General features: G+C 32.4%; 1 protein-coding gene across 5 annotated transcripts; it reads left to right on the top strand.

Moving 5' to 3' along the window:
- Positions 1-250: 250 nt before the first annotated feature.
- On the top strand, positions 251-22,363 carry LOC110657638 (psbP domain-containing protein 6, chloroplastic). 5 transcript variants are annotated; one of them, XM_058144001.1, is made up of 4 exons: positions 252-631; positions 1,121-1,437; positions 21,083-21,131; positions 21,269-21,792. In XM_058144001.1, exons 1-3 carry the CDS (start codon positions 337-339, stop codon positions 21,122-21,124), a joined length of 654 nt encoding a protein of 217 aa, XP_057999984.1. In that variant the 5' UTR covers positions 252-336; the 3' UTR covers positions 21,125-21,131; positions 21,269-21,792. The 5 variants fall into 5 exon arrangements, with proteins under 5 accessions (XP_057999982.1, XP_021670636.1, XP_057999984.1 ...); XM_058143999.1 differs by lacking the exons at positions 21,083-21,131; positions 21,269-21,792 and adding an exon at positions 13,874-13,942 and having other exon boundaries at positions 251-631; XM_021814944.1 differs by lacking the exons at positions 21,083-21,131; positions 21,269-21,792 and adding an exon at positions 5,681-6,097 and having other exon boundaries at positions 251-631.
- Positions 22,364-27,858: the final 5,495 nt, after the last annotated feature.

Below are 27,858 nucleotides of genomic sequence, written 5' to 3'. Positions count from 1 at the left end.
TTAAAACTGCATCAATATACTATGTCAGTTTATTTAATAATGCAAAAAGGGTTAAAGTTTATATTCTTAATTATAACAAAACAAAGTATGCATCCTCAATGTTAAAAAATCTAAAATACATGATACTAAAATGTAATTCATCAAATAATAATCATTAGATAAATTAATAAATTGTAATCCAATGGCAATGGTAGAAAGAAGTTGATTAAAAACAAAGTAACTCACTTTCATTTGTAAAGTTGTCTCATCCATAAAAGGATAAGACTTAAAAAGATGAGAGAGTGAAGAGCGGGAGAGTCCCATCCCAAAATCCCCATCTCTCTCTCAAAGTCTGAAATGGCCACTGCTTCCCTAACCCCAATCTCTCCAGTTTTCTCAACCTCCACATCTCCAAAATCTCCCATCAAAACCTCAACAACACCCACAATATGGCACCAAAACCGAAACCATTTACCTCTCAGGAGACAAATTTTGCAAGGATTCGCATTGTCTCCCCTCATTCTGATAAAAGAAACTGCCATTTCAGAAGCTAGAGAGGTCGAGGTTGGATCCTACCTCCCGCCTTCCTCATCAGATCCTTCCTTTGTGCTTTTCAAAGCCACTCCTAAAGACACCCCTGCTCTTCGTGCAGGTTATTATCTATAAATTCTCTTTCTTTTTAGCATCATATACAATTTTTTCTATTTACTCTAGCATTTATGGCACCTTTGATTTTATTGTGAATTTGGGTATGAAAAAAGAAATGCAATTACTGTAGTGGGATGGCATTTTCTTATTTGGTATAAAAGGAATCTTAATTATTTATGAGATTTTTATGTTTAATTGAAGTTAGGTGGAAATGGGTTCTAATTTTGTAGTATAATTTCTACTTTTACCATTGAATATTTGAATTATATTTAATTATCTCAAAGTTAAAATTGAAATGGGGTTCTTGGAATAGGATGTCCAGATTACATCCATTTCAAGGACGTTTTCATGGTGAAACAAACATCTTCTTAATAGTACAAGAAAAATCAAGTATTGGGATGAGAAGATTATACAGTACAGGGTAATCTAGAAGGTATTTGTTGTATGTTCTTTTTTTATACTCTAATGATATTTGAAATTTAGTTTCTTGCAGGAAATGTGCAGCCCTACCAGTTCATCCTCCCACCAACTTGGAAGCAAACACGCGTAGCAAATATATTATCTGGCAATTACTGCCAACCCAAGTGTGCAGAGCCTTGGGTTGAGGTAAAGTTTGAGGATGAAAAGCAGGGGAAAGTCCAGGTTGTTGCGTCTCCTTTGATACGTTTGACCAATAAACCTAATGCTTCAATTGAAGACATTGGAAGCCCCGATAAACTCATTGCTTCACTTGGCCCTTTTGTAACTGGAAACTCATATGACCCAGATGAGCTGTTAGAGACATCAGTTGAAAAGCTTGGTGATCAGACGGTAATATCCTATTGGCTCATGCTGCATATTGTTGCTATTCTTACTGCTTTTTCTCTTGTTGTTTTGGAGGTTCCCTTATTTTGAAATCACAAATTTGCTCAGTTGGTAAATAGTTTTATATTAAAAAAAATTGATGTGAATATGTCAATGTACCTGCTTAAAAAGCACAGCTGATTTCTCTTGAATCATTTCAGAGAGAAAATAAATTTATTAATTCATATATATAATTTATCCAACATAAATTTACCATACATATAATCCAACATTAACACTGTATATAAGAACAAAGTTCATCAAAGTAAATAAAAGGAGGCACAAGGAATCAAGCATCCCTGCAACTACAGCAGTTGTGTGTTAATAAAATGCTAACAACTTAGACCATTTAATCTGGGCTAATTTTTACTAACTGTCCCTCAACTTTAGAGTTTGTTAAACTTTTGTTCCTCATCTTCATTTTGTTAGTATATATAAAATTGTTATGTGCCCTTGAATGGGATCTTGTCACAGGTTAGGATCTTGTCACAGGTTGTTGTACTTGGAAATCTTTCGAGGAAACTGATTTACCTTTATTCATGTTCCGGCTTTTTCTTGACCCATTGTGAACACTAGTCGACGGCTCATTAGAGAGAACCCTCTAATCTCATAAGACAAGTTTGAATAAAATGCTGCTTATCTTTATTATTCACATTCAATGCCCTTTTATAGAGTGGTTACAGCATTACAAGAAACTAAACTTTCAAAAATTAAATCATAACTACAAATTAAAAATTCTGAAAACTTGAATTAAGGCTTGAAATGCAGATTCTGGAGCAGGTCCCTTGATAGCAGCTCCCTTGATATCAGCTTTCCTTGATTGCAATTCGCAGATCCCTTTATAGCAGCTCTCTTAATGATAGCAATCAACTTTAATCCTCAATCTGATCTGCTAGCTCATTTTCCCTCCTTGTGGCTGCATTCTTGTTGCTCTGGCGTCGACCATAGGATCTGGCCACAAAGGCATACACAACATTACCCCCCTCTTGTGGAAAAAGCTTGTCCTCAAGCTTAAAGTCTGGATAGGCTTCCCGGAAGTCAGATAATATTTCCCAAGTGGCATCATTTGGAGATAAACCAGCCCAATTCATTAAAATTTCCTAGGTACCTCTGTTTAATCAAGATTGCATCACTGTTTGAGGAGATGGAATGAATTTACCATTGACCATAGGAGGTAAAATTGGAATAAAAGATGGAAGAGTGCTCTTAAATTCCCGCAATAATGTGACATGAAAAAATCATGAATTTTACTATTAGAAGGTAATTCCAATTGGTAGGCAACAAAACCCACTGCTCGTAATATTTTAAATTGACCATGGAATCGAGGGGCAAGCTTAGAGGGGCGTTTGCCAATGACTGAATGTTGTCGATAAGGTTGGAGACGCAATCAAACAAATCAACCAGGAGAAAAAGATAAATCACAATTTTTCGATCATAAAACTCCTTCGTACGCTGTTGAGCCTATTGCAAACGAAGGCGTATATCTACTAAAACAGAGTCTCAGTCTATTAAGGCTTGGTTGACAGCATCTAGACAAGAAGTAGATTAGATAAATGGCTTGGAGGCTCTTTATCATAGATCACACGAAAAGGAGAAGTGCGGAGAGAGGAATGAAATGATGTGTTGTAGCAATACTCTGCCCATGGCAGCCAATCAACCGATTTTCGTGGACGATCCCCAACAAAGCAGCAAAGATACATCTTAATAGTGCAATTAACCGCCTCCGTTTGTCCATTCGATTGGGGATGATAGGCTGATGAAAAAGGCGAGCTTTATTTAGCATAAGCGAAATAGCTCTCTCCAAAAATGATTAGTAAAAACTGAATCTCGATCACAAACAATAGACTCAGGTATTCCATGTAAACAAAAAATATGTTCAAAGAATATATGTGCCGCACTAATAGCTGAATGAGGATGAGCCATTTTTGAAAATCGGTCAATATCAATAAACAAAACAAATTTTCCAAATGATTTCGGTAAACCATTGATAAAATCCATAGAAATATTTGCCCATACTTGATGCGGAATTATCAAAGGTTAAAGGAGACTTGCAGGATGCAAATTGTCGGTCTTGTTTCATTGACAAACTATGCATGCTTCCACAAAATCATGAAGAGAAGACTTTTATCCCTTCCAAAAGAAATCTCTTTTAATTCGTTGCAAGGTCTTTTGAATCCCTTCATGAGTGCTATTGTGCATTGCTGATAGAACAGAAGGAATTAAAGGAGAAGTTGGCATTAAATAAATGCGTCTTTTGTAAAGAATCAACCCATCTTGGATTGTCCACGCTGACCCGTTCAACCTGAGGTTGAAGCTCTTTTAAAGAATCTGTAGTGCCGATTTTAGTTCGAAAAGCATCAATCAAAAGCACTAGCGCTATGAAATAGCACATAAGATCCCTTTCTCATTGTCTCGCCGACAAAGCATCTGTTGCTTTGTTTATATACTTGAATTTGTACTGAATCCGAAAATCAAAGCCCACTAATCTATCGATCCAATGTTGCTGCGGAGAAGTGGTGAACCGTTGTTCTAACAAATATTTGAAACTATAATAAACGGTGCGAATTAAGAAAACCCGACCCTATAAATAATGTCTCCAATGTTGCACTGCTTTAGCTAACCCGATCAACTCTCTTTGATATGCAAGCAATTTTAAATGTTGTTCAGCTAACTTCTGGCTGAAAAAAGCAATAAGATGCCCATTTTTTGCAAAACTGCACCAATGCTAACACTCGATACATCACATTCTACCACGAACTCCTCTTCAAAATTCGGTAATTGTAGAATAGGAGCACTAGAGAGGGCTGCCTTCAATTGTGCAAAGGATCTTGCACTACATTCCATTGAAAGGAATTTTTCTTTAATAAGCTCATAAATGGGGCAGCAACTTTGCCATAATTTTGTATAAACTTGTGATAGTAGCCAGCCAATCCAAGAAATCCATGTAAGGCTTTCGCTAAAGTAGGTATGGGCCATTCTGTTGTGGCTTTAATTTTGTTTGCATCAGCCAAAACTCCTGCACCAGTGATAAAATGGCCAAGATACGCTACCTGGATCTCCCCAAAAGAGCACTTAGATTTCTTAAGAAATAAATAGTGAGATCGTAATAATTCAAAAACTACCCAAATGTGCTGCAAATGCTCTACCCATGACTTGTTATATATCAATATATCATTGAAAAAAACTAAAACAAACTTGCGTAAATAAGGCTGAAACGCTTCATTCATCAATGCTTGAAAAGTTGAAGGCGCATTGGTGAGGCCGAATGGCATTACAAGGAACTCGATGTGTCCATGATGAGTTTGAAATGCAGCTTTCTCAATGTCATTCTAGTCCATTCAGATTTGATGATATCTTGATTTCAAATCCAATTTGGTGAAGTATTTAGAGCCATGTAACTCATCTAATAACTCGTCCACCTCTGGAATCGGGAACTTGTCTTTCACAATACAAGCATTTAATTCTCTGTAGTCCACAAAATCTCCATGTGCCATCTTGCTTACGAACCAATAGTACTAGAGATGAGAATGGTGAATGATTGGGGTGGATGATTCCCTATTGCAACATGGCTTCACATTGTCTCTCTGTATCATCCTTTTGCAAATGAGGATAACGATAAGGTTGCACCACCACAGGTCCTGATTTAGGAAGAAGATAGATGCAGTGATCACAATAACTGATAGGAGGTAATCTTGTGGGATCCTGAAATAAATCTGGAAATTTAGCTAATAATTTCTCCAACATTACATTAGAAGAGTTATCCCCATTCAACAAATGAAGATGGGAGTCTTGATTGGGTCGTAGGCCTTGAAAAACAACCTGTCGATCCTTCCAACTGAAACTCATGGTAAGAGAAGCAAAGTCCTAAAGAAAGGTCCTAGATTTTTTAGCCACTTGACACCTAACACAACAAAAAAACCACCTAAGGGAATTACATAAAAATCGGTGGTAAAAAGTTCTATATCAACCTGTAAGGTGATTGCGATACAAATGCCTCTGCTTGGAACCTTTTCTCCATTAGCCACCGAAACCTTGACCCCTGCTTGCTGGTGAATTGGAATTCCCAATCGAGTCACAGCCGCTGCACTAATGAAATTATTAGTGCTTCCTGAATATACCAGGACTGTCAAAGAATAATTTCCAATTAGAGCTTGCAATTGCATGGTTTGAGAATGTTGCATATTGTTGACAGCATGTAATGAAATTTCAGGTTCTCCAACTTCCACTTCTTCAGATGCTTCATCCAGTGGTTCTGGATCCTGCAATTCTATACATAATAGTTTCTTCCATCGATAATTGAAGGAATGTGGCTCATCACAGTTGTAACAATGTCCCTTCACACGGTGTTCAACCATTTCTACATGACTCAGATGTTTGACAAATGGAGTTGAAGTGCTTCCTGCACTTGAAGCTACAATACCTGTACTTCCTTTAGATTTGCACTTTTGGTTCCTAATAGATATTGTTGTAGAATGTTGAAAAGATCTTGTTGTAATTACACCCCACGTGTCTGGTCGAGCCAGCTTATAACGCCCCTCACCCGATCTACAGTGTAGCCGAGTAAGGAACGCCACATTTTGTACCGGAGCACCTTATCTTATCTTACTTTATTTATTATTACCTTTAATCCCATTATGTGTTAAATCGAGTTTCCCTTGTTTTATTAACATTTGACCTATTAAAGTAATCACCTGTTTAATATCTCATCTTTCCAATTCATAATCTCATCATCATTCTCTAATTCAAATCATAAAACCATTTCCAATCACATCCATTTCATAATCAATTCATACATGAAATGTACTAAATTCATTAATTTACATCATGTACAAATTAATTATGCGAATTCATAATTTACATTATAAACTTAATGATTAATGACAATGTACAAAAGATGTACTAATATGGCTCGTATGGACCCTACCAAAATGCACTGCTGAGAGGAGGTGACACAATCCGACACTACTGCAGATCCGGTCTCCAAATCCCAATTCGAAGTTTATTGGGCTTTATCTTCAGTACCTACGCGAGAAAAAATCCATCGCGTTAAGCATATTGCTTAGTGGTGCAATAATAAAATAAAAATAAACTGAATAATTAAAAATAATTAATTCAAGTTTGTAATATCATAAGAGATGCATTTTTAATAAATATTTGAATCATGCTCATTTTGTTGATCTTTAGGAATAATTGGTTCATTTGGAATTCTTTCCATTTGTTTATTTATCATCACATTTTCTTAACTCATTTCAATGCCCAAGTAATCTATAAAAAACTGACTGGACTGGATACGCGGGTTTTACTAGCACTGGGTACAAGTTACCTCAGGCCGTCACACCATCAGACACATAATGTCTACCAGGTGTGCAACAGAATGGCATAAAAGCCATGATATCAGGTATGTAACAGAATGGCTTAGAAGCCATAAGCACAGAATGGCACAAAAGCCATGATGAAGAATGGCACAAAAGCCATAGGCACAAAATGGCACAAAGCCATAGGTAGTACTGCAAAATCCGTCCCTTCTTGGCATGCCAATCTATCCAACCCATACACAAATGTCTAGGCGTACATAGGTAATTTAACATCATTAAGTATTCACAATTCTTATCATTTCACTTTATGTACTATTTATTGTTCATAGCATTGTCATTTCGTTTATGATGGGAACATAAGTCCCAATTACATATTCATATGATTTATGTGTTCATCAATCCATTTTTGTTGAGTACAAGTCACATTCCAAGTAATTTTGTGAAGATTTCATGAATTCTAGAATTTATGCTTTAATTTCCCCTAGCAATCTGATCAAGATGCAGAATCCTTTTGGCCATACTTTCTTTATGGAAGTTGTTCCTTATTGTTTTAACTTTAATTTCCTTTTTAAATAAGTCAATTTGAAGTTTTGTAGCTCTAGTTATGGGTCAAACTACTAAGTGCCGTTCCAGGGTACTAACCCTGCAGGTCTACTGTTGTCAGGATTTTTACCAAATTTTGCATCCCACATCCGAGCATCTTAGGCTCAGAATCTGATTCAAGTCCCTGAAACAAAGTTTTAGACATTTGTCTTAGGTTTCCAAATCAATTTGATTTACTTCAATCGGAGTTTTCTAGAAAAAGTTATGACCTGTTAATTATCTGGAGGTCATAAGGCAATTTTGTTGGATTGCAAGAATTCCAGTATTGTCATTTCTAACTTGTTCTGACAATTTTCCTAAATTGCCTTATGATCTGGGTTCTGGTCAAAACACAAAAATTATAGTTCCATGTCTTATGAGAATTTTGGCTTTGAAATCACTATATTTGCCATTTTGTAGCTTAAGTTATGGCATTTTTTGCCAAAACTGGTTGATTGCCAAAATGTTTAGGATTTTCAGGTTTTGATCCAGAATCAGGACATATTTGCTGGACCAATTTTGCCTAGCAATTTAGTTGAGTTAGGTTCATAGTTTGGCTTTAAGTTCTTCATATGAAATGTTCTCCTATGTCTCAGCTTTTTATAGGTTCAAGAATCAGTTCAATTGGAGTTTCCTAGTGTGAGTTATGCATAATTGAATAAGCAATGTTTATATGGTCATTCTGCCCAGGTCTAGAATTGCCATTCCAGATTCAAGGCTCAATTAGGGTAACTTATGGTCATTTTCTGGATAGACTTTCTTCATGAAAATTATAGCATTATGTCTTAAATTTCATCTCTAATTAATTTCATATAAATTGGAGCTATATAACTCAACTTATAGTCATTCCAACGTACTGGCCCCAAACTGTCTAGCATCATTTTTCACATACACCTCCACAATTAATCCACAATTTCACCATTTCATCAACATTTTCCCAATATTCATGAATCCACAAGTCATAATATATGTTCAATTGTAACAAATATGAACTAGACAAAGAAAACCCTAATTTATATCAAACCCTAACTAGTTATCAAACTTCAAAAGTTCTAAAATTATTAGCTCTAATCTTGTGTGCTAACTTCAATCAACCTTCAAACACCCTTTTCTACAATTAAACTTCACTTCCCCTTTTCTTTCACTTTTGACCAGATTTCCCTCTTGAAATTTAGTGTGTTTTTCTTTACTTCAAGGCTGGATATGAAGTTCCCTCAAGGTTTCCAATAATTTTGGTGAAGAGAGGTAAGTGTTTGGAGGCTTGGATGGTGGTATGTTAATAGTGGAATGAAGAAAGAAAGAGAGGAAATGGAGAAATATGGTGGAGCAATGAAATATGGAGAAGAAGAAGACCAATTTGAGTTAAAATAAAATAGGTAGAGAAGTTGTCAAAATTCTATTTGATGGAAGACTTTTATTGCATCATGCTTAGGTCACTAGTTATGTCATAATTGTAATTTTAATTCAATTTTCATTTCTTTTCTTTTCTTCTTTCAATTGCACATCTCTATTTGGATTTTTATCAAAATTTCTTCATACTTTATTATAGTAATTTCACTTAATTTAATTAACATTTTGGTCAAAAGTCAACTCTCCAAGTCAAATGACCAAAATGCCTTTCATTGACCATGGTTTGTCTTTACCGATTAGCATAAGTTTCTTTGCATTTTCTTGACATTTTCATTTCCATTAACCCCTTAATTAAGTCCTAAATAAATGTCTCACTGGGTTCCTTATGACAACTGAATTTACAGTCGCTTCCCAATTGCTTCCTAGTGAGGTCACTCATTGCTATCGGCTTGTACTCATTTAACCCATTTGCACTTCATTTCTTTCATTTTCTTTTAACTTTACTTGATCTTTATTCAACCAATTTATGACTCCTCACTCTAGTTTAAGTGTGGTTCTAGACATTTTGGCTGTCCGAGCAGACGTTAGTCACTGGAACAGTAGAATGTACGAAACTATCTAAAGTGAGGGCGTTACACAGCTGTTGTTTCTTCTCAAATGCTTGAGTAAAATTCATTACAGTAATCAAATTTGGAGGGTTTTGCATTTCAACCTCAAGGCGAATGATTTCGAACAATCCTGCAATAAAAAGGTTGACTTGTTTATCGGTTTAAACAGTGGTTGCTCTTGCCAATAGGGCTTGAAATTGGCGTTGGTGCTTTTCTATGGATCCAACTTGCTTCAGGTTCGCCAATTCTCCCAAAGGATTGCTATGCAAAGGAGGGCTGAATTGCAAGTTACAATACTTTTTAAACACTCACCATTATATTCTAGATTCCTCCTATTCAAGCCTGTAGAATCAAAGTTGAGCTTCTCCTGTCAAATGAAAGGTAGCTAGGCTAACCTTGTCCTCCTTCGAAGTGTGATCGTTATGAAAGAATTGTTCGCAACGATTGAGCCATCCTAACAGATCATCGGAACCATCATATGAAGGGAAATCAAGTTTCATAATTTGGGCACTATATGTCCCTCCATCCACCCATTGTTTTGATTGACAAAATTCTATTAGCTAATACTAGTCCCATCTTGGTTCTTTACCTTGTTGATAGTTCGAAAGAGCTTGGATAACTGCTAAGTCAAGTCATTGAATTGGGCTTCATATTGTTGCATGAAAATATTTAGCTTTTCTTCCAAATTGGTTGGTTCACCCATGATGACCGGGTCTTATACCAAGTTGTCATTTCATCACAGGTCATTATACTTGGAAATATTCCGAGGAAACTGATTTACCTTTATTCACGTTCTTGCTTTTTCCTGAAGAACCTATTGTGAACACTGGTTGTTCTCTCGTTAGAGAGAAACCTCTAATCTCATAAGACAAGTTTGAATAAAATGCTGCTTATCTTTATTATTCATATTTAATCCCCTTTTATAGAGAGGTTACAGCATTACAAGAGACAAAACTTTCAAAAATTACATCATAACTACAAATTAAAAATTTAAGATTCTGAAAACTTGAATTAAGGCTTGAAATGCAGATTTTGGAGTAGGTCATTTGATAGCAGGTCCCTTGATATCAACTTTCCTAGATCGCAAATCCCCTTGATAATAGCTCCTTAATTCTCAATCTGATCTGCTAGCTCATCTACTAGCTCATTTTCCTTCCTTGTGGCTACATTCTTGTTGCTATGATGTTGACCATAGGATTTGCCCACAAAGGCATCCACAACAAAAATCCCTCAACTTAAAAAACATTACATAGAAGTCACTTAACTAGAAAAAACATTGTATAAAAGTCACTCATTTCAAAATTCTATCACATTTCTGACCAATTTGATATATGACAGTGTCACGCTAAAAAATGAAAAGGTCGGGTCTGTTTGGCATTACTATTATAACTGTTGAGAAAAATACTTTTTTAATTATATTAGTTATAGAGTATTAAAAATTGATTTAAAAATAAATTTAACATGTTTCAGCATAAAAACACTAAAATAATAAAATAATTTTTTTTCAAACTGTTTTTATCAATAGCATTTAAAATGATATTTTTTTTTTAATTTTTTTTTTTATAAAAAAAGCTTTTTGGCCTCCGAAACTCAACCAAACAGGTTTGAGGACCTTTTTTAGGTGCAAAAAATTTGTGATAAGTATGTTAGATGGGTTTTCTGATTTTAAAGCTAGATTTTCTTTTGGAACGATTTGTTTTATTAAATATGCCTCATTTATGTGTTTGAGTATAAAATTGCAAGGTTTTAATTGCTGTGGATATTTCGAGTGGTATGATAACCCGATCCCTAATCGAGCAAGAAAGATAATTTTGGGCTTTTGAGAATGATTAATAGATATGAGGTAGAGGTTACAGGAGAGAGGATAATATGAATTTCATCTGTGACACTTTAGTTTTTTTTTTTTAAGTTTCTTTTTATTTTACGCATTGTTACGAATTAGATTGGTCGGAGATGTGATGAAATTTTAGCATTAGGGATTTTTATATAATATTTTTTAAGTTGAGGGACTTTAACTCAACTTAACTCAACTAAGTTTTTATTCCAAAAGTTTTGAGTCGGCTAAGTTGAGGGACTTTATGGTAACAAAATAAATATAAGGGAACAAACTCCAAAGTTAAGGGATGGTTGAGAAAAAAATTACCCTTTAATATGTAGATCAGAATGTAGAATTGGTTTGCTTATACAAAAAAGTCCAAGCTCTCTAAGGTCTGAATGGTACAGGAGAAAAAGAAAATCAACCTTCTATACCCTCGTTGGGGCTTTTTTTTTTTTGGTCTCTGATGCCTTATTCTTGCAAACTTATCTAATAAAAACCATAAATTAACACTAAAAAATACATGCAGAGAGAATTTTTTTTTTTACTTAACCTAGCAACAGCTTGTTCGATATTACTAGTCAGCGTTAAAGGTAAACCTTTTTGATAATCATGTGTTGAACACTGAACTCTCCAAATGCTCTAAAACTGTACTTCAGGAGTAACTTATGTTCATGTATCTGTAATGTTCAAATTTACCATCAGCTTTATTTCGCTATCTAATAAATTCAGAAGTAACAGTACCACATTATTAGTTCTAAGAAACTAGTGCTCATGGTAGGATTAATTGAAAGCATATTTGAATTTCAGATGCTTTGTCAGACCTTACCTCTCCATAAGGCATAACATGATCCCGTAGTATACCTAATGAATTACCAAACTTCGCCTACTGATAACTCATTAAATACACTACAAGGGATTTTAAACCTTTTCTTATTTCTTTTTGCAGTGGTGACACTTTTGACAGGTATAAAATTTTTTTTTATCTGAAGTGAACCAATTAACAAATCTGAAGTACTAATAATTTCTGTAAAAATTTTGGCAGAGTGCCATCTGTATTTTGAATAAAACAGTTCTTCAAAAACCTGTAAAAAACACTTCCAATATATTTCTTCAATCCCAAACTCCAATAATAGTTCAATACAATAAATTTCTCAACATTTGTCAACTCAACTCAACATCAATTTTCTAGTGTTTCCAAAAGCTGAGATAAGAGAAATGTCACAATATTTTTACATGCTAAAATAATTTATAATTTTAGTTTATAACTGCTCAAGACCAGTACAATATATACATACAGTGCACATACATTACAAAAAAAATTACAAAAATATGGTATACTCAATATACCCTGCGAAATCTCAAAATGTAGCACAAGCAGCCTACTCTGCTGCTCTGTCCGTCTGTCTACCTGCGACAGCAATGAAAAAGCTATCGCTGAGTAAAATTTACTCAGTGGTGCACAGTAACAATTTAAAATGCGGTATATAAAACTTTTACTGGCAATTTACAATTCAAACAATTCACAAATTTTCAAAGCTCACATAATACAAATTTGATCAAACAATTGAATAACACAGTGTTGCCAATCAATAACATAACTTAGGTCATGACATAAACATTTCCGAACATGCCATGTTGTACACCACGAAAAGGCATACTCACCCCGCTAATCGAAATCAATGAGGTAGGTGGCTAGCTAGCTAGCTAATAAGAACTCATCCATACTCAAGTCAAAGAGGGAGGAATATAGTCATACTCACCTCATAAATGGAGGAGGAACATAGTAATATTATCATGCCAAGTGTGAATCAAAACAATTTCAAATCACCATATTTAAATATTTCATACAAACCACAAATCATATTTTATCTCAAAATTTTCATTTACAAAGTAGGCAACACAATAATTTCCAAATAAAATTCCCAAAGTCAAAACAATAAAAAATTATTCATAACTCATTTCTCCAAATAAATTTTCTGATAAAAGCAGTGATTATAAAAAGTATTGTACACAGACCTGGTTTGAGTTGCCTCTAGGCCTTGACTCAATGTTCCTTATGCTCTTCAATATCCTTTTCAACTAAAACACATAATTTAAAGTGTTTCAGTACTCAGTTAAATTATTTCTAATCATAAGGTTCCATAATTAAATTTTATTGATACTACTCCTTTCATTAGTCAATCTATAATGTTGACCTTTAATGCATACTAGGTGAATTAATTTTAATATTACCAATATGTCACATTTTATAGTCCTCAATTGTTGGTATATGTTACCAATTTCATTTTAAAGTGTATTGCATTTTATTACAATTTATCGGATTTTGGTATGCTGTTTTGACCTAGTCGGATGACCTAGTTTCCTCGGTTTTCAGGTTCTGGTTCAAATTATAAACTTGTAGGTCTATGTCTTAGTGAACTTTTGCTACAAATTTTAGATCATTTGGAGTTTGCTAGACCAAGTTATGGTCATTTTACTATTGCTAGACAGATTGCACTAAAATAGCAAACTTAGGTCATTTTTAGGTCATTTCCGGTTCTTACAGTTTTTATATTCGAACATGTGAAAGCATTTTGACTTGCTTATGGTCATTTCTGGGTTTTGGTGTCTTCATAAGAGTTGTAGCTCTATGTCTAATCTATTCATGGTAAAAATTTCAGGTCATTTGGACTTGTTTTGAATGAGTTATGGCCAAAACACTAACTGCTGTCCAAATGGTCAATTTTCAGGTTTGCAAAGTCATAATCCGGATTTGGTCAATTCTCACATCACTTTCTGGATAGAATTTAGGTAGGCTTTCTTCATGAAAGTTAGTACATTTTGTGCCTAGTTTCACTTCCAATTGGCCTCATACTAAAGTTACACACTTAGGGTTATAGGCTCATTTGCACACTTCCCTCTATATGTCTTTCAAACACCAAACCAAACACATTTACCAACTACATTTTCACTTCCCCAAACCATTATGCATTTGGCACTAACCATAACCATTCATTTCTTTACATCATAGGTCAACTTGGACAAAATACAATAATTTCACAATACACCAAATGCAATCATAATTCACAAAGTATAAACTCAACAATATATACACATAAACACTCCTAATTATTATACATTACTTCCATCATCAAATTACACATTTATTCTCTACTCAATTATACGCATAAGCTACCACTTTTAATACCATAATTCAACAACCTTTTTATGAATTTAAACACTTCAATCTTCATCATGAGGCTGCCAAAACAATACACATGCATATCAAACTTCCATTTTTACTTTTCAACTTACAATCACACTTTATACATGGTAAATCACTCCTATACATATAAGCACTCTAATTAACTTCATTACCCATCAAATTCATATAAGAACAAACCACTTACCTTATACTTCCATGGCTGCCCAAAATGGTACACTTCAATAACTCACCAAATCTCATAATTTCTTCCATAATCTAACAACCTACAACCTCTACTACAACTTTAATGAAGAAACAATGGAAAACAAGCACTTACCTATCTTTGAAGCTTGTTAAATCTTCTTCAAATCTCTCCCTTTTTGCTCCCAAAATGCTGTCCAAGGTGTGTACTCCAACTTTAATGAAGAAGCTTAGAAGAAATTGTGGCTTAAAGTGATGTGCATGGAGCTTGGTTGAGGTATGGCAATGGAGGTTTAATGGTGGAAATGGTTTCGACAAGGTGAGGAAATATTGAAGATGATATGAAATCTGTTCACTTTAGCTTATATAGGTGTCCCAAGGATTGAGTTAGTGGAGCACTTAGGTGAATTTTAATGTTTAAATATTCAAAGTTTCTCAATTTACACATTTTACCTCAATTCTTTTATTATTCCTATAATGTACCACAATTTTAATTTTTATGACATTTTCAAAGTTTAATATCATTTATTTTTAATGGACATTTAGGTCAAAAGGAAACTTGGGGTGTCAATTGACCAAAATGCCCCTATTTGGTTTGCATTCCCAATTTTTCAGTAATACCGAGTTTTGTCGTTTTCTCGATTTCTCGTTTTTCTTTGTACTAATTACTTAATTTTTCTTTGACATTTTTAATGTCATTTATACTTTAATAGATGTTTATTTAAGTCTTAAAAATATTTTCTAGGGTTCCTCACAATCTAAGGCTAGTCAACGGTCCACATCGCAACTTCTCGGTGTGATCACCCATCGCTACAGTTTTTGGCTCGTTTAACTTAATCACATTTCAATGCTCTTATTTTTTCTTTGTTTTTCTTATATTTTCTTCTATTGTATTTCATTATTTTATGTCTCCTCACAAACATTTAAGTGTAGTTCCAGGCATTCTAGCTATCTGGACAAACACTAGTCACCGGAACAGTAGAACGCACTACCGAATATAGGGGTGTTACAATTCTCCCGCCCTTAAAATAAATTTCATCTCGAAATTTTACCTGATTTTAGTCTCTGAACAACTGTGAGTACTGCCTCCTCATTTCCTCCTCTCGTTCTTAAGTAACTTCCTAGCCTAAATAATGGTCCATAACACCTTAACCAAATGTATACATTTATTTCTCAGCTGCTTCACCTCATGTACTAAGATCTTTATGAGTTTCCCCATCATACGTTGAATTTAAATTCATTTCACCTTTTTAGAGGTAAGCAATTTTGTGTGCTAATGAATCCACTCTTTCTAGGACCTTGTGTGATCCTATGAAGTGAGAACTTAGTTTTTCTCCTTTCTATGTGATCATATAATCTTCTTTCCTTTGAATTTGTGTAAGACTTTTAACAATCTAATATAACATTTAATTTGTTTGTATAACACCAATCTTCTCTTACTATTGCTCTGTCTAATATTTCCATTCATGTTTTCTTATTGAATGATCATTGAGGTCATGTTAAAATTATTTATCTAGTTATTAGTCCTCTGATCATTCTAGTCAACAATCTTTCTCATATTCGTAACATTTCTTTGTTACATTTGAACCAACTGTTCAAATTTTTACATCCATAACTATTTTATCTATCGATTTCCAATAATTTATCGTATTATAGGAAATGTCTTTCGCTAGCAAACTCTTTTAAAACTAATTCCAAAAAGACTAGTCACTAATATATCAAAATTTATTTTTATACGAGGGATAGCAGGAAGGCAAACAATGTTGGCACTAACATAAAAGTATGCAGACCTCAGGTAAAACAATACATATATATATATCTTAGTTAAAAATTGTAAAAGTACCAGCAAAAATGTCAGAAGTTTCAGCCTCTTCCCTCTGCTGTATAGTGTATATTCTAGTTGAAGCATCATCCTGTTCTGACTGATTCACAGTACTCTGACTTCTAGGTGTACTACTCCTACCTCTACCTCTGCCTTTACTAACTGATGGTGAACTCTTTGGGGTAGAAACTTGGGCTGATCCCTTTGGTGTAGTAAATGATCCAGAATGACGTGGATTTATACAATCCCTAGCAAAATGACCAGTCTTTCCATAATTAAAACATGCTCCTATGGCTCTATAACATACCCCACTATGTGGTTTACCACAAGTTTCACACAGTCGATCCGACAGTGCATTTCTGGGTTTCTGCTGAGTTTGCTGATCCGATCAGGGTGATTTCTATCCAGAAGATCTATTTCTACCCGATTCACGTGAGCTAGATCCTCCAAAGTACTTTCTCTTTCCTGACCCACTATCAGGAACTTAATCAGTAGTCTTTCTAATTTTCTCTTTTTCTTCTGTACATTTTTTAACTGTTTCTTCATTCTCAATTCTTTCTAGTTCCAAGGCTTGCGATATTAGCTCTGAGAAATTCTGAGGTTGGAACTCCACAACTTGCATTCTTAGACTAGGCCTTAACCTGGCCTCAAAACGTTTACATCTGTCTCTAGGAGTGGTAAGTAGGCTTCCTGCATAATGACTCAATCGAGAGAAGTTTCTCTCATATTCTGCCACTGTTCTGTCCCCTTGCTTCAGACTTAAGAACTCCTGTAGTTTCTGATCCACATAGGCATCTGGGACATATTTTTGTCTGAATTCTCTGAGAAAGTCATCCCATGTCAACACTGGAGGTTCCACCAAACTGTCGGGAATGGTTTTCCACCAGTCATATGTATCCCCCTGTAAAAGTGAGACTGAGTACTCAAACTTCAGCTCATCGATGCAGTATAGCTTCCTAAAAACTCTTTCCATCCTTTCCAACCATTGTTCTGCCTCTAGTGGATCCACTGTCCCTTTGAACCATATTTAATCAACTTGTCGTACTGCCTAGCTAAAGGCTGTGGTTGTACTATTGGTGTCTGTAGTGGGGCTTGAGTGGGCATGTTACCAGCTATCTGTTGGAACATCGCACCCATCTGCTAAGCAAATTGAGCAGGGAACTGCGGTATTGAGGGGATTGGTGCAGCTGATCCACTCACATTTTGAAGGGTCAGCTTCCTTTGTACCTAAACCTCTACTGATTGATCGACTGAATGGTTCCCTTCTTCCATAGTCAATTAGGGGATATTATACCTCCCGTTAGTGCATATTTATAATGTAATGTACTGTATGTATCAAACTATGACATTGAGCAGTTGTACTATGAAGAAAGAATATTCAAATTACAGGTCAAAACAGAATTTAAGAACCAGACTCTAATACCACTAAAACATGTCACACTTTACCCCTCCGTAAGGCATAACATGATCCCATAGTATACCTAATGAATTACCAAACTTCGCCTACTGATAACTCATTAAATACACTATAAGAGATTTTAAACATTTTTTTATTTTTTTTTTACAGTGGTGAGCACTTTTGATGGGTATAAATTTTTTTATATCTGAAGTGAACCAATTAACAAATCTAAAGTACTAATAATTTCTGTAAAAATTTTGACAGAGTGCTATCTGTATTTTGAATAAAATAGTTCTTCAAAAACCTGTAAAAAGCACTTCCAATACATTTCTTCAATCCCAAACTATAATAATAGTTCAACACAATAAATTTCTCATCATTTGTCAACTCAATTCAACATCAAATTTTCAGTGTTTCCAAAAGCTGAGATAAGAGAAATATGTCACAATATTTTTACAGGCCAAAATAATTTATAATTTTAGTTTACAACTGCTCTAGACCAGTACAATATATACATACAGTGCACATACATTACAACAAAAATTACAAAAATATGGTATACTCAATATACCTGGCGAAATCTCAAAATGTAGCACAAGCAGCCTACTCTGCTACTCTGTCCGTTTGTCTACCTGCGATAGCAATGAAAAAGCTATCGCTGAGTAAAATTTACTCAGTGGTGTACAATAATAATTTAAAATGTGGTATATAAAACTTTTACTGACAATTTATAATTTAAACAATTCACAATTTTTCAAAGCTCACATAACACAAATTTGATCAAACAATTGAATAACACAGTGTTGCCAATCAATAACTCAACTTAGGTCATGACATAAACATTTCCGAACATGCTGTTTTGTATACTACGACAAGGCATACTCACTCCACTAATCGAAATCAATGAGGAAGGTGGTTAGCTAGCTAATAAGAATCATCCATACTCACCTCAGACTGACAAGTCAAAGAAGGAGGAATATAATCATACTTACCCCATAAATGAAGGAGGAATATAGTAATATTGTCATGCCAAGTGTGAATCAAAACAATTCTAAATTACCATATTTAAATATTTCATACAAATCACAAATCATATTTTATCTCAAAATTTCCATTTACAAAGTTGGCAACACAATAATTTTCAAATAAAATTCCCAAAGTCAAAACAATAAAAAATTATTTATAATTCATTTCTCCAAATAAATTTTCTAATGAAAGTAGTGAATATAAAAAGTATTGTGCACAGACTTGGTTTGAGTCGCCTCTAGGCCTTGACTCAATGTTTCTTATGCTCTTCAATATCCTTTTCAACTGAAACACACAATTTAAAGTGTTTCAGTACTCAGTTAAATTGTTTTTAATCATAAGGTTCCATAATTAAATTTTATTGATACTACTCCTTTCATTAGTCAACCTATAACGTTGACCTTTAATGCATACTAGGTGCATTAATTTTAATGTTACCAATATGTCACATTTTATAGTCCTCAAGTATTGGTATATGTTATCAATTTTATTTTAAAGCATATTGCATTTTATTGCAATTTATCGGATTTTGGTATGCTGTTTTGACCTAGCCGGATGACCTAGTTTCCTTGGTTTTCGGATTCTGGCCCGGATTACAAACTTGTAGGTCTATGTCTTAGTGAACTTTTGCCACAAATTTTAGGTCATTTGGAGTTTACTAGACCAAGTTATGGTCATTTTACTATTGCTTGACAGATTGCACTAAAATGACAAACTTAGGTCATTTCCGGTTCTGGCAGTTTTTATACCCAAATTTGTGCAAGCATTTTGATTTGCTTATGTCATTTTTGGGTTTTGGTGTCTTCATAAGAGTTGTAGCTCTATGTCTAATCTATTCATGGTAAAAATTACAGGTTATTTGAACCTGTTTTGAGTGAGTTATGGCCAAAACATTAACTGCTGTCTAAATGGTCAATTTTCAAGTTTGCAAAGTCATAATCCGGATTTAGTCAATTCTCACATCACTTTCTGGACAGAATTTAGGTAGGCTTTCTTCATGAAAGTTAGCACATTTTGTGCCTAGTTTCACCTCCAATTGGCCTCATACCAATTGGAGTCACACACTTAGGGTTATAGGCTCATTTGCACACTGCCCTCTATATGTCTTTCAAACAACAAACCAAACACATATTTACCAACTACATCTTCACTTTCCCAAACCATTCTGCATTTGACACTAACCATAACTATTCATTTCTTTACGTCATAGGTCACTTTGGACAGAATACAACAACTTCACAATACACCCAATGCAATTAAAATTCACAAAGTCCAAACCCAACAATATATACACATAAACACTTCTAATTATTACACATTTATTCTCTACTCAATTATACACATAAGCTGCCACTTTTAATACCATAATTCAACAACCTGTTCATGAATTTAAACACTTCAATCTTCATCATGAGGCTGCCAAAACAATACACGTACATATCAAACTTCCATTATCACTTTTCAACTTACAATCACACTTTATACATGGTAAATCACTCTTATACATATAAGTACACTAATTAACTTCATTACCCATCAAATTCATATAAGAACAAACCACTTACCTTATACTTCCATGGCTGCCCAAAATGGTACACTTCAATAACTCACCAAATCTCATAATTTCTTCCATAATCTAACAACCCACAACCTCTACTACAACTTTAATGAAGAAACAATGGAAAATAAGCACTTACCTATCTTTGAAGTTTGTTAAATCTTCTTCAAATCTCTCCCTTTTTGCTTCCAAAATGCTGCCCAAGGTGTGTACTCCAACTTTAATGAAGAAGCTTAGAAGAAATTGTGGCTTAAAATGATGAGCATGGAGTTTGGTTGAGGTATGGCAATGGAGGTTTAATGGTGGAAATGGTTTCGACAAGGTGAGGAAATATTGAAGATGATATGAAATCTGCTCACTTTAGCTTATATAGGTGTCCCAAGGATTGAGTTAGTAGAGCACTTAGGTGAATTTTAATGTTTAAATATTCAAAGTTTCTCAATTTACACATTTTGCCTCAATTCTTTTACTATTCCTATAATGTACCACAATTTTAATTTTTATGACATTTTCAAAGTTTAATATCATTTATTTTTAATAGACATTTAGGTCAAAAGGCAACTCGGGGTGTCAATTGACCAAAATGCCCCTATTTTATTTGCATTCCCGATTTTTCGGTAACACCGAGTTTTGTCATTTTCTCGATTTCTCGTTTTTCTTTGTACTAATTACTTAATTTTTCTTTGACATTTCTAATATCATTTAGTATTCAATAGATGTTTATTTAAGTCTTAAAAATATTTTCTAGGATTCGCTGCAGTCTAGGGCTAGTCAACGGTCCACGTCGTAACTTTCCGGTGCGGTCACCTATCGCTACAGTTTTTGGCTCGTTTAACTTAATCACATTTCATTGCTCTTATTTTTTCTTTATTTTTCTTGTTTTTTTTCTATTATATTCATTATTTTATGTTTCCTCACAAACATTTAAGTGTAGTTCCAGGCATTCTAGCTATCCGGACAGACACTGGTCACCGAAACAGTAGAACGCACTACCGAATATAGGGGTGTTACATGCTTTGAGAAATAGGTTACTACTTCTTAAGTCCGATACTTTTTTTTTTTAATTTTTTTTTTAATTTTTAAGTCCAAATACTTTTTCTTGTTAAGTTCTGATGTTCGTAAATTTGCTTCTCTTTAGTTCTGAAAGGAAAACTCCATTGGCTTCCATTGTTCAACACTAAATATATCATTTTACTGGCGCTTTTTTTCTTTTCCTTCCTTTTCTTTGGGGGTCCAGTCCAATACTTTTAAGAATGACACTTGTTTTGTGAAAGGCGAGTATCTTAATTTAGTTTTGAGGGTAGAAGTCTTGTAATAGCCGGAAAGATAATAGCATGCATGTGAAATGTTTTAATATACGACGGGCATACTGGAGAGGTTGCTTGAGACTCAAATCAAGTCTATTTGTCCAATGGGTGGATTGGAAAAAAGGCAATGCTAAATCTTTGTTATCTTTTTCATGAATTCTCTATATAAATCTCCATGTTCGAATCAAACTTCAAATGTTTTATGGATTTATGTTATGTGGAGGAAAACCATTAGGAAGAGGGAATGGGTTATGGAAAGGAAAGAACAAGAAGATTCTCTTTTGTTAAGAGTCATAACACATTTAATGTTGTTTCCAGTATTACAAATACGTGCTTGAGACACCATATGCTCTTACGGGTACTCACAATCTTGCAAAGGCAACAGCAAAAGGAAGCACAGTTGTATTGTTCGTGGCCAGTGCAAATGACAAACAGTGGCAAGCATCTGAGAAAACTCTAAAAGCCATTCTTGATTCCTTTCAAGTATAGCTAGTTGCCAAGTAAAAGCAAAGGAGGTTACATTTGATTCGTTAAAGTTAGTTTCTTATATGTAAGATACTGAATGAGATAAATAAGCTGTCAATATCAAAATTTCTATCTGGTTTTCTAGGTTCATACTGTTCTACTTTTTTTTTTTCTGCAAGGAAAACAAATGTGAAGTTTGCTTGCGGAAAAGGTTTTTGATTTATATGTGGAATATGAAGAGTAGCCCATTATATTGAGTTTTTATTTGTAAAATCACCTAAATTAATGCTGCAAACGAAGGGGCAGCTTTTGAGCTGCTCCTAACCGTGAGTAGAATTCGGTTTAAATCGAAAAAATTAACTAATTAATTTAATTTTAAAAAATTTGATCTATTTGATTTGGTTTTCTGAGAAAAAAATGATGGAACTAAATAAAATCAAATGGTTTATTTTTTTAGTTAATTATTATTATTTTCATATTAGAGTTAACAATAAGAAATAGAATTGAAATTGAGTCTGAAATGAGTTTAAAATAAATTCAAGAAAAAAAAAAGTCGAAAATAATGCTCAGATCAATAAATTGTATCAAATTGAATTGAATCAGTTTGATTTGGTTGGTAATAAATTTCAAATTTTTCAGTTCATTTTTCTTTCTAATTCAGTTTGGTTTGATCCATTAAAAAATTTTATTTTTTCTGTTTTCAAACTGACCTATGCTTTGGGTAATTTTTATATAATGTCATTTAACTTTATCTTATATTTTACTTCTATTTCTTAACTTTAATTTGTTATTAAAAATTTTCTAAATTTAATTTTGTTTCACAAAAAAAAATCCCTCTAACCTATAATAGCATATTTTCAAATTAAAAAATTACTTAAAACTACAGTATAATTTTTACTAATGTAGTTTTCATCATTTCTAGTGTAATGTAGTTTTCAGCATTTCTAGTGAATGGTTAATCATTTTCTTTTCTAAGCATATCGTTGCGATGGAATTGGTATTTTTTTTTATAGATCCAAATGATAGTTGAAATAACTAGTATTTTTTTTAATGTGAGAAAAAATGAGGTAAAAAAATAATTTCATTTTTTTTAATCTAAAACCTGTTATAGTTACAGGGATTTTTGTGAAATGGTAAATCATTTTTCTTTTTAGAAAAGTATATTATTGTGATGGAATTAATATTTTTGTAATAGATACAAATGATAGTTGAAACAACTAATGTCTTTTTGAGTGTGACAGGAAATTAGATAAAAAGATAATTTTTTTTTTTTTAAAGTATGAAAATCTGTTATAGCAAGATGGATTTTTGTGAAGTGAAATTAAAATTCATGAATTTTTTTAATAACAAATTAAAGATATGGAATAGAGGTAAAATATAGGACAAAATTCAATGACTCTGTATAAAAATTACCGGATGCTTTTCCCGAAGCTTAGCAAAATTCACTTGAGTGTGTTTGTTAACGTTGGTGAGTCAAGCTTCTGCTCCTTTTTAAGGGTTGTCAAATAAACAAGCCAACCCGAGTTAAGTAAAGCTTAGCTCTCCATAGTTAATACTCTATTATTTCCTTTTATATATATATATATATATATATATATGGTTTACAAAAGTTAATCATTTGACTTCCTAAAAAATTGATATATGGTATAGTATTTTAATTAATGCAATTTAAAGTAATAAAAAGAATCTACTCATCAACTTATTTCAAATTTTAACTAAATTTTAAAGGATAATTAATAGTTAATTTGATAAGCATATAATTTGAATTTTTTTGGCAATATTATAATTAAATTTGACTTTTAAATATTTTGGTGATTGTGATAAGTACTTCATGAAACATTTGATTTACGATTATTAAATTCAATTATATTTTTATTTAAAAAAATTAATTATCTTTTAAATAATAATCAAACTTATTAAAAAAAAATCAAAAATTGACTTTATACCATGCAATTTAAAACTATCAGATTATGATTATAAAATATTTTAAATTTAATATATATATATATATATATATATATATATATATATATATATATATATATATATATAAGCTAAAACATCCAAATATATTCACAAAATCAAGCTACAAATTTAAGAAAGTAACTTAAAATTTTGTCATTTCTCATTTTCTTTGTATAATTGTCATTAACATTTGGTGCTGCAAAAAAGCCGGTTTATGCTGATTTTATTTAAAAATATAGAATATTTAAAATTTAAATAATATTAAATATTTAAAATTTCATTTTAACTAGCTTTTTATCTTCTTTTAATTATTAATTATAAAAAAAATTTGAAATTTAAAAAAAATATTTATTGAAAAAAATGATTAGATGGTTGGTTTATCTAATCATTCAAAAATATTTTCTTTTAATCATTAGTTATGTAAAAAATCTAAATTTAAAATATTAGATAAAAGTTGTAATTAATTTGAGAGAATTGAAATTTAGAAGATGCATATATATATATATATATATATATACACTTCTTGAGAATAGGTAGATATATTTAATCATGGCTTTAATATATTTTTTTTTAATCTTTTTTTTTGTCACGACTCAATTTCTGGGCCAAATTGGCATTAGGACTTGAGTCAGCATAAGGCCCCCGAAGGCCATAGTAAGCCTAACTAATTATAGTCTGATCATAAAGCCTATAAATGTAGTCCAATTCCAAGAAAACAAACGGACAGAGTCTGGCCATAAATTGAACTATCCAACGGAGAGTATTAACTCACCTAACCAGTAAACACAAAATCACAATATGGAGAGCTCAGCTCACCCTCACAATCCTCAAAGTAAATAAATAATCAAATAGGAGCTCAGCTCATTCATCCAAAGAAATAATTATCTAATGCATCCAAGCATATCCACAAAGTTTACAATACCACAAGACTAAGTTATTACAATCCTAGGAAAGATTAATATACTATTAGTACATGCGAAGTTCTAAAATATGAATCAAGGAAATAAAACACAATTAAATTTCTTCTAGTAAATCTGCAAGAAAGAAAGCAGGTTATCCTCAAAAAGTTCACCTGTCACCTGAGGAACAATAGTTGAACAGGGGTGAGCGTTGGACTCATAAAGTATGATATTAATTTTATATATAATTTCTATAACTATCTAGAACTAATGCATTGCCTAGATATGAATGCAACATAGTCACGTAGTATCAAACAATTAAAGAATATGCACACAAAAGATAATCTAGAGCATGCACACACATGTGTATCACATCAACATATATACATATGGAAGCCGATTCTCTTTACAGCTCTCTTAATTCCAATACTTGCCAGCGATGTCAACTCAAGCCGAACTTTTACTTAATAATCCAAGTGTGGGGTTCGACGAGATCAACTTAAAGTCATACTCACCCTGACTTATCTACATATAAGGATCGAGTCCTAGTGAGTCAAGCTCCAGTCATGACTACTCGTCCTACCTATATCCATATCCGTACCAGACTACATGCACGTCGACACATGCTCACAGCTCCAAATTACCTTAAGGCAACATCCACAACAATTTTATCAAATAAATATACAATACTAGACGTGCCTAGTATTTAACTATTTACATATATTTATAAGTGAATACATAAGCATGCCTTGAATATATAACAATACTACTGAAATTATAAATAAAATCAATATCTACCCACAAATTATTCAAATGTCACTAGGACGGCTGAGAAGATGACGAATGTTGACTTGGATTACCTAAACAATGATATTCAAGAAAATTTTCAATATTAACTAAAAAAAAAAAAGAACTAAAGAGCTTAAGACACTATAGATTTATATTAGAAATCCGACAGAGTTTCCTTTATAATTAGGACCTACCCAACTTGCAAAATAACTCAATTAACACTTCTTAATTAAAAGACCTCAGGCTCACAACACAACAACTACACAATGCCCCTCTAGGGCCTGCTAAACCAATCAATTCTCATATAAAATAATTATTTAAAAATTCAGAACGTTACACTTTTATTTTTTTTTCTCTGTAAAATTATCTCTTTTTAACTTTTTTTTTTTACTTGCTATAGATAGCTGAAAGTTAAAGCCAAAACTGCATCTTCTCAATTATCATGCAGGCGTAGCCAAAGTTCATAAAAAAAAAAAAAAAATTGATCTTAGATCTCTTTCTAGAAGGTATGGAGTTGCATATTTATTGGCCCTATATATGCACCGGCTAAATTTAATGATGTTACTGCAGATTACTTAATTAATGGAGTTAAAATCATATATTGAAATATATACTCTGATGAGCACGTAATTTTTCATGGAGTTGATACCTTCTTCCATTTTGATCCATAATATTATATAATTAACTTAATTTTCAACATTTTTTTCAACATTTTTTTATATTTTAATGGAGGAGTTTCATAATATATGTTGGTATTTTTTTTATATCAATCTATATATAACAAAATTATATCACGTGTTTAAGAAAGTTGTTGACATATAGTCACTTGGCAAAGAATACTACATGTTTAAGCTGATTTTATTTAAAAATATAAAATATTTAAAATTTAAATAATATAAAATATTTAAATTTTCATAATAAATAAAAAATGATTAGATGGCTTGTTTATCTAATCATTCAAAATATCTTATTTTAATTATTAGTTATATAAAATATTAAAATCTAATATATATATATATATATATATATATATATATATATATATATATATATATATATATATACTTAAAATTATTTATGAAATTTAAAAATTTATTTGAAAAATCATTCTTATATTTAAATTTAAGAATTTTAATAATAATAATTTAAATATAAAAATTGCTACATAATATTTGTGTTTTTTTTTTCTGCTTTATTTATACTTTTATTGGTATATGACAACTAATTTAAATGATAATATAAAATAATCTATTGATCAATTTATTTCAAAATTTAAAATTAAATGATGTATTATCAAATACAAAATTATATCCACAACTATTAGAAAATTTATATATTAATACTTGAAATAAAATCAGTTTTTTATTTAAACATTTTTGAATTTTAATAATTAAAATTTTATCTGATGCTAAAAAAGTAATTATAAAAAAAATAATATTTTTTAATTTAATTTTCACTTAAATTAGAAAAAGGATGAATTATTTTTTAAAAATTATATTCATTTATATAAATAATTATTCAGAAATTATTTATAAAATCTAAACATTTATTTTTAAAAAGAGTTTCTTATATTTAAAATTTAAGAATTTAAATAATGATAAATATAGAGATGTGAAAAAAGATCTACACATGGTTTTTATTAATTCAGAGAAGACTTATGATAGTGTTCCAAGAGATGTCTTATGGAATGTGTTAGAACAAAAGATGGTATCTATTAGGTACATACAAGTGTTGAAAGATATGTATGAACGAGCAACTACTATTGTACGCATAGTGGGAGGGGACATAACAGATTTTCCGATCTCAATTGAATTACACTAAGGATTAGCCATAAGCCCTTACCTTTTTACGTTAGTTTTAGATGAATTGATGAAATATATACAAGAGAGTATTCCTTGGTGCATGATGTTTACGGATGATATTATTCTGATAGATGAGACACAAGAAGAAGTCAATAGAAAGCTAGAGCTTTGGAGAAGTACTCTAGAGTCAAAGGGTTTTAAGTTAAGTAGAACGAAGATAGAATACATGCATTGCAAGTTCAGTGAAGGCCAAACTAGTGATAGGGAAGGAGTTAGTTTGAATGGAATGGTACTGTC

This window comes from Hevea brasiliensis, chromosome 3 (assembly GCF_030052815.1).
Source record: "Hevea brasiliensis isolate MT/VB/25A 57/8 chromosome 3, ASM3005281v1, whole genome shotgun sequence".
Lineage (NCBI taxonomy): Eukaryota > Viridiplantae > Streptophyta > Magnoliopsida > Malpighiales > Euphorbiaceae > Hevea > Hevea brasiliensis.
The sequence above is the reverse complement of the archived record's forward strand: the minus strand, read 5'-3'. Positions and strand labels throughout refer to the sequence as shown.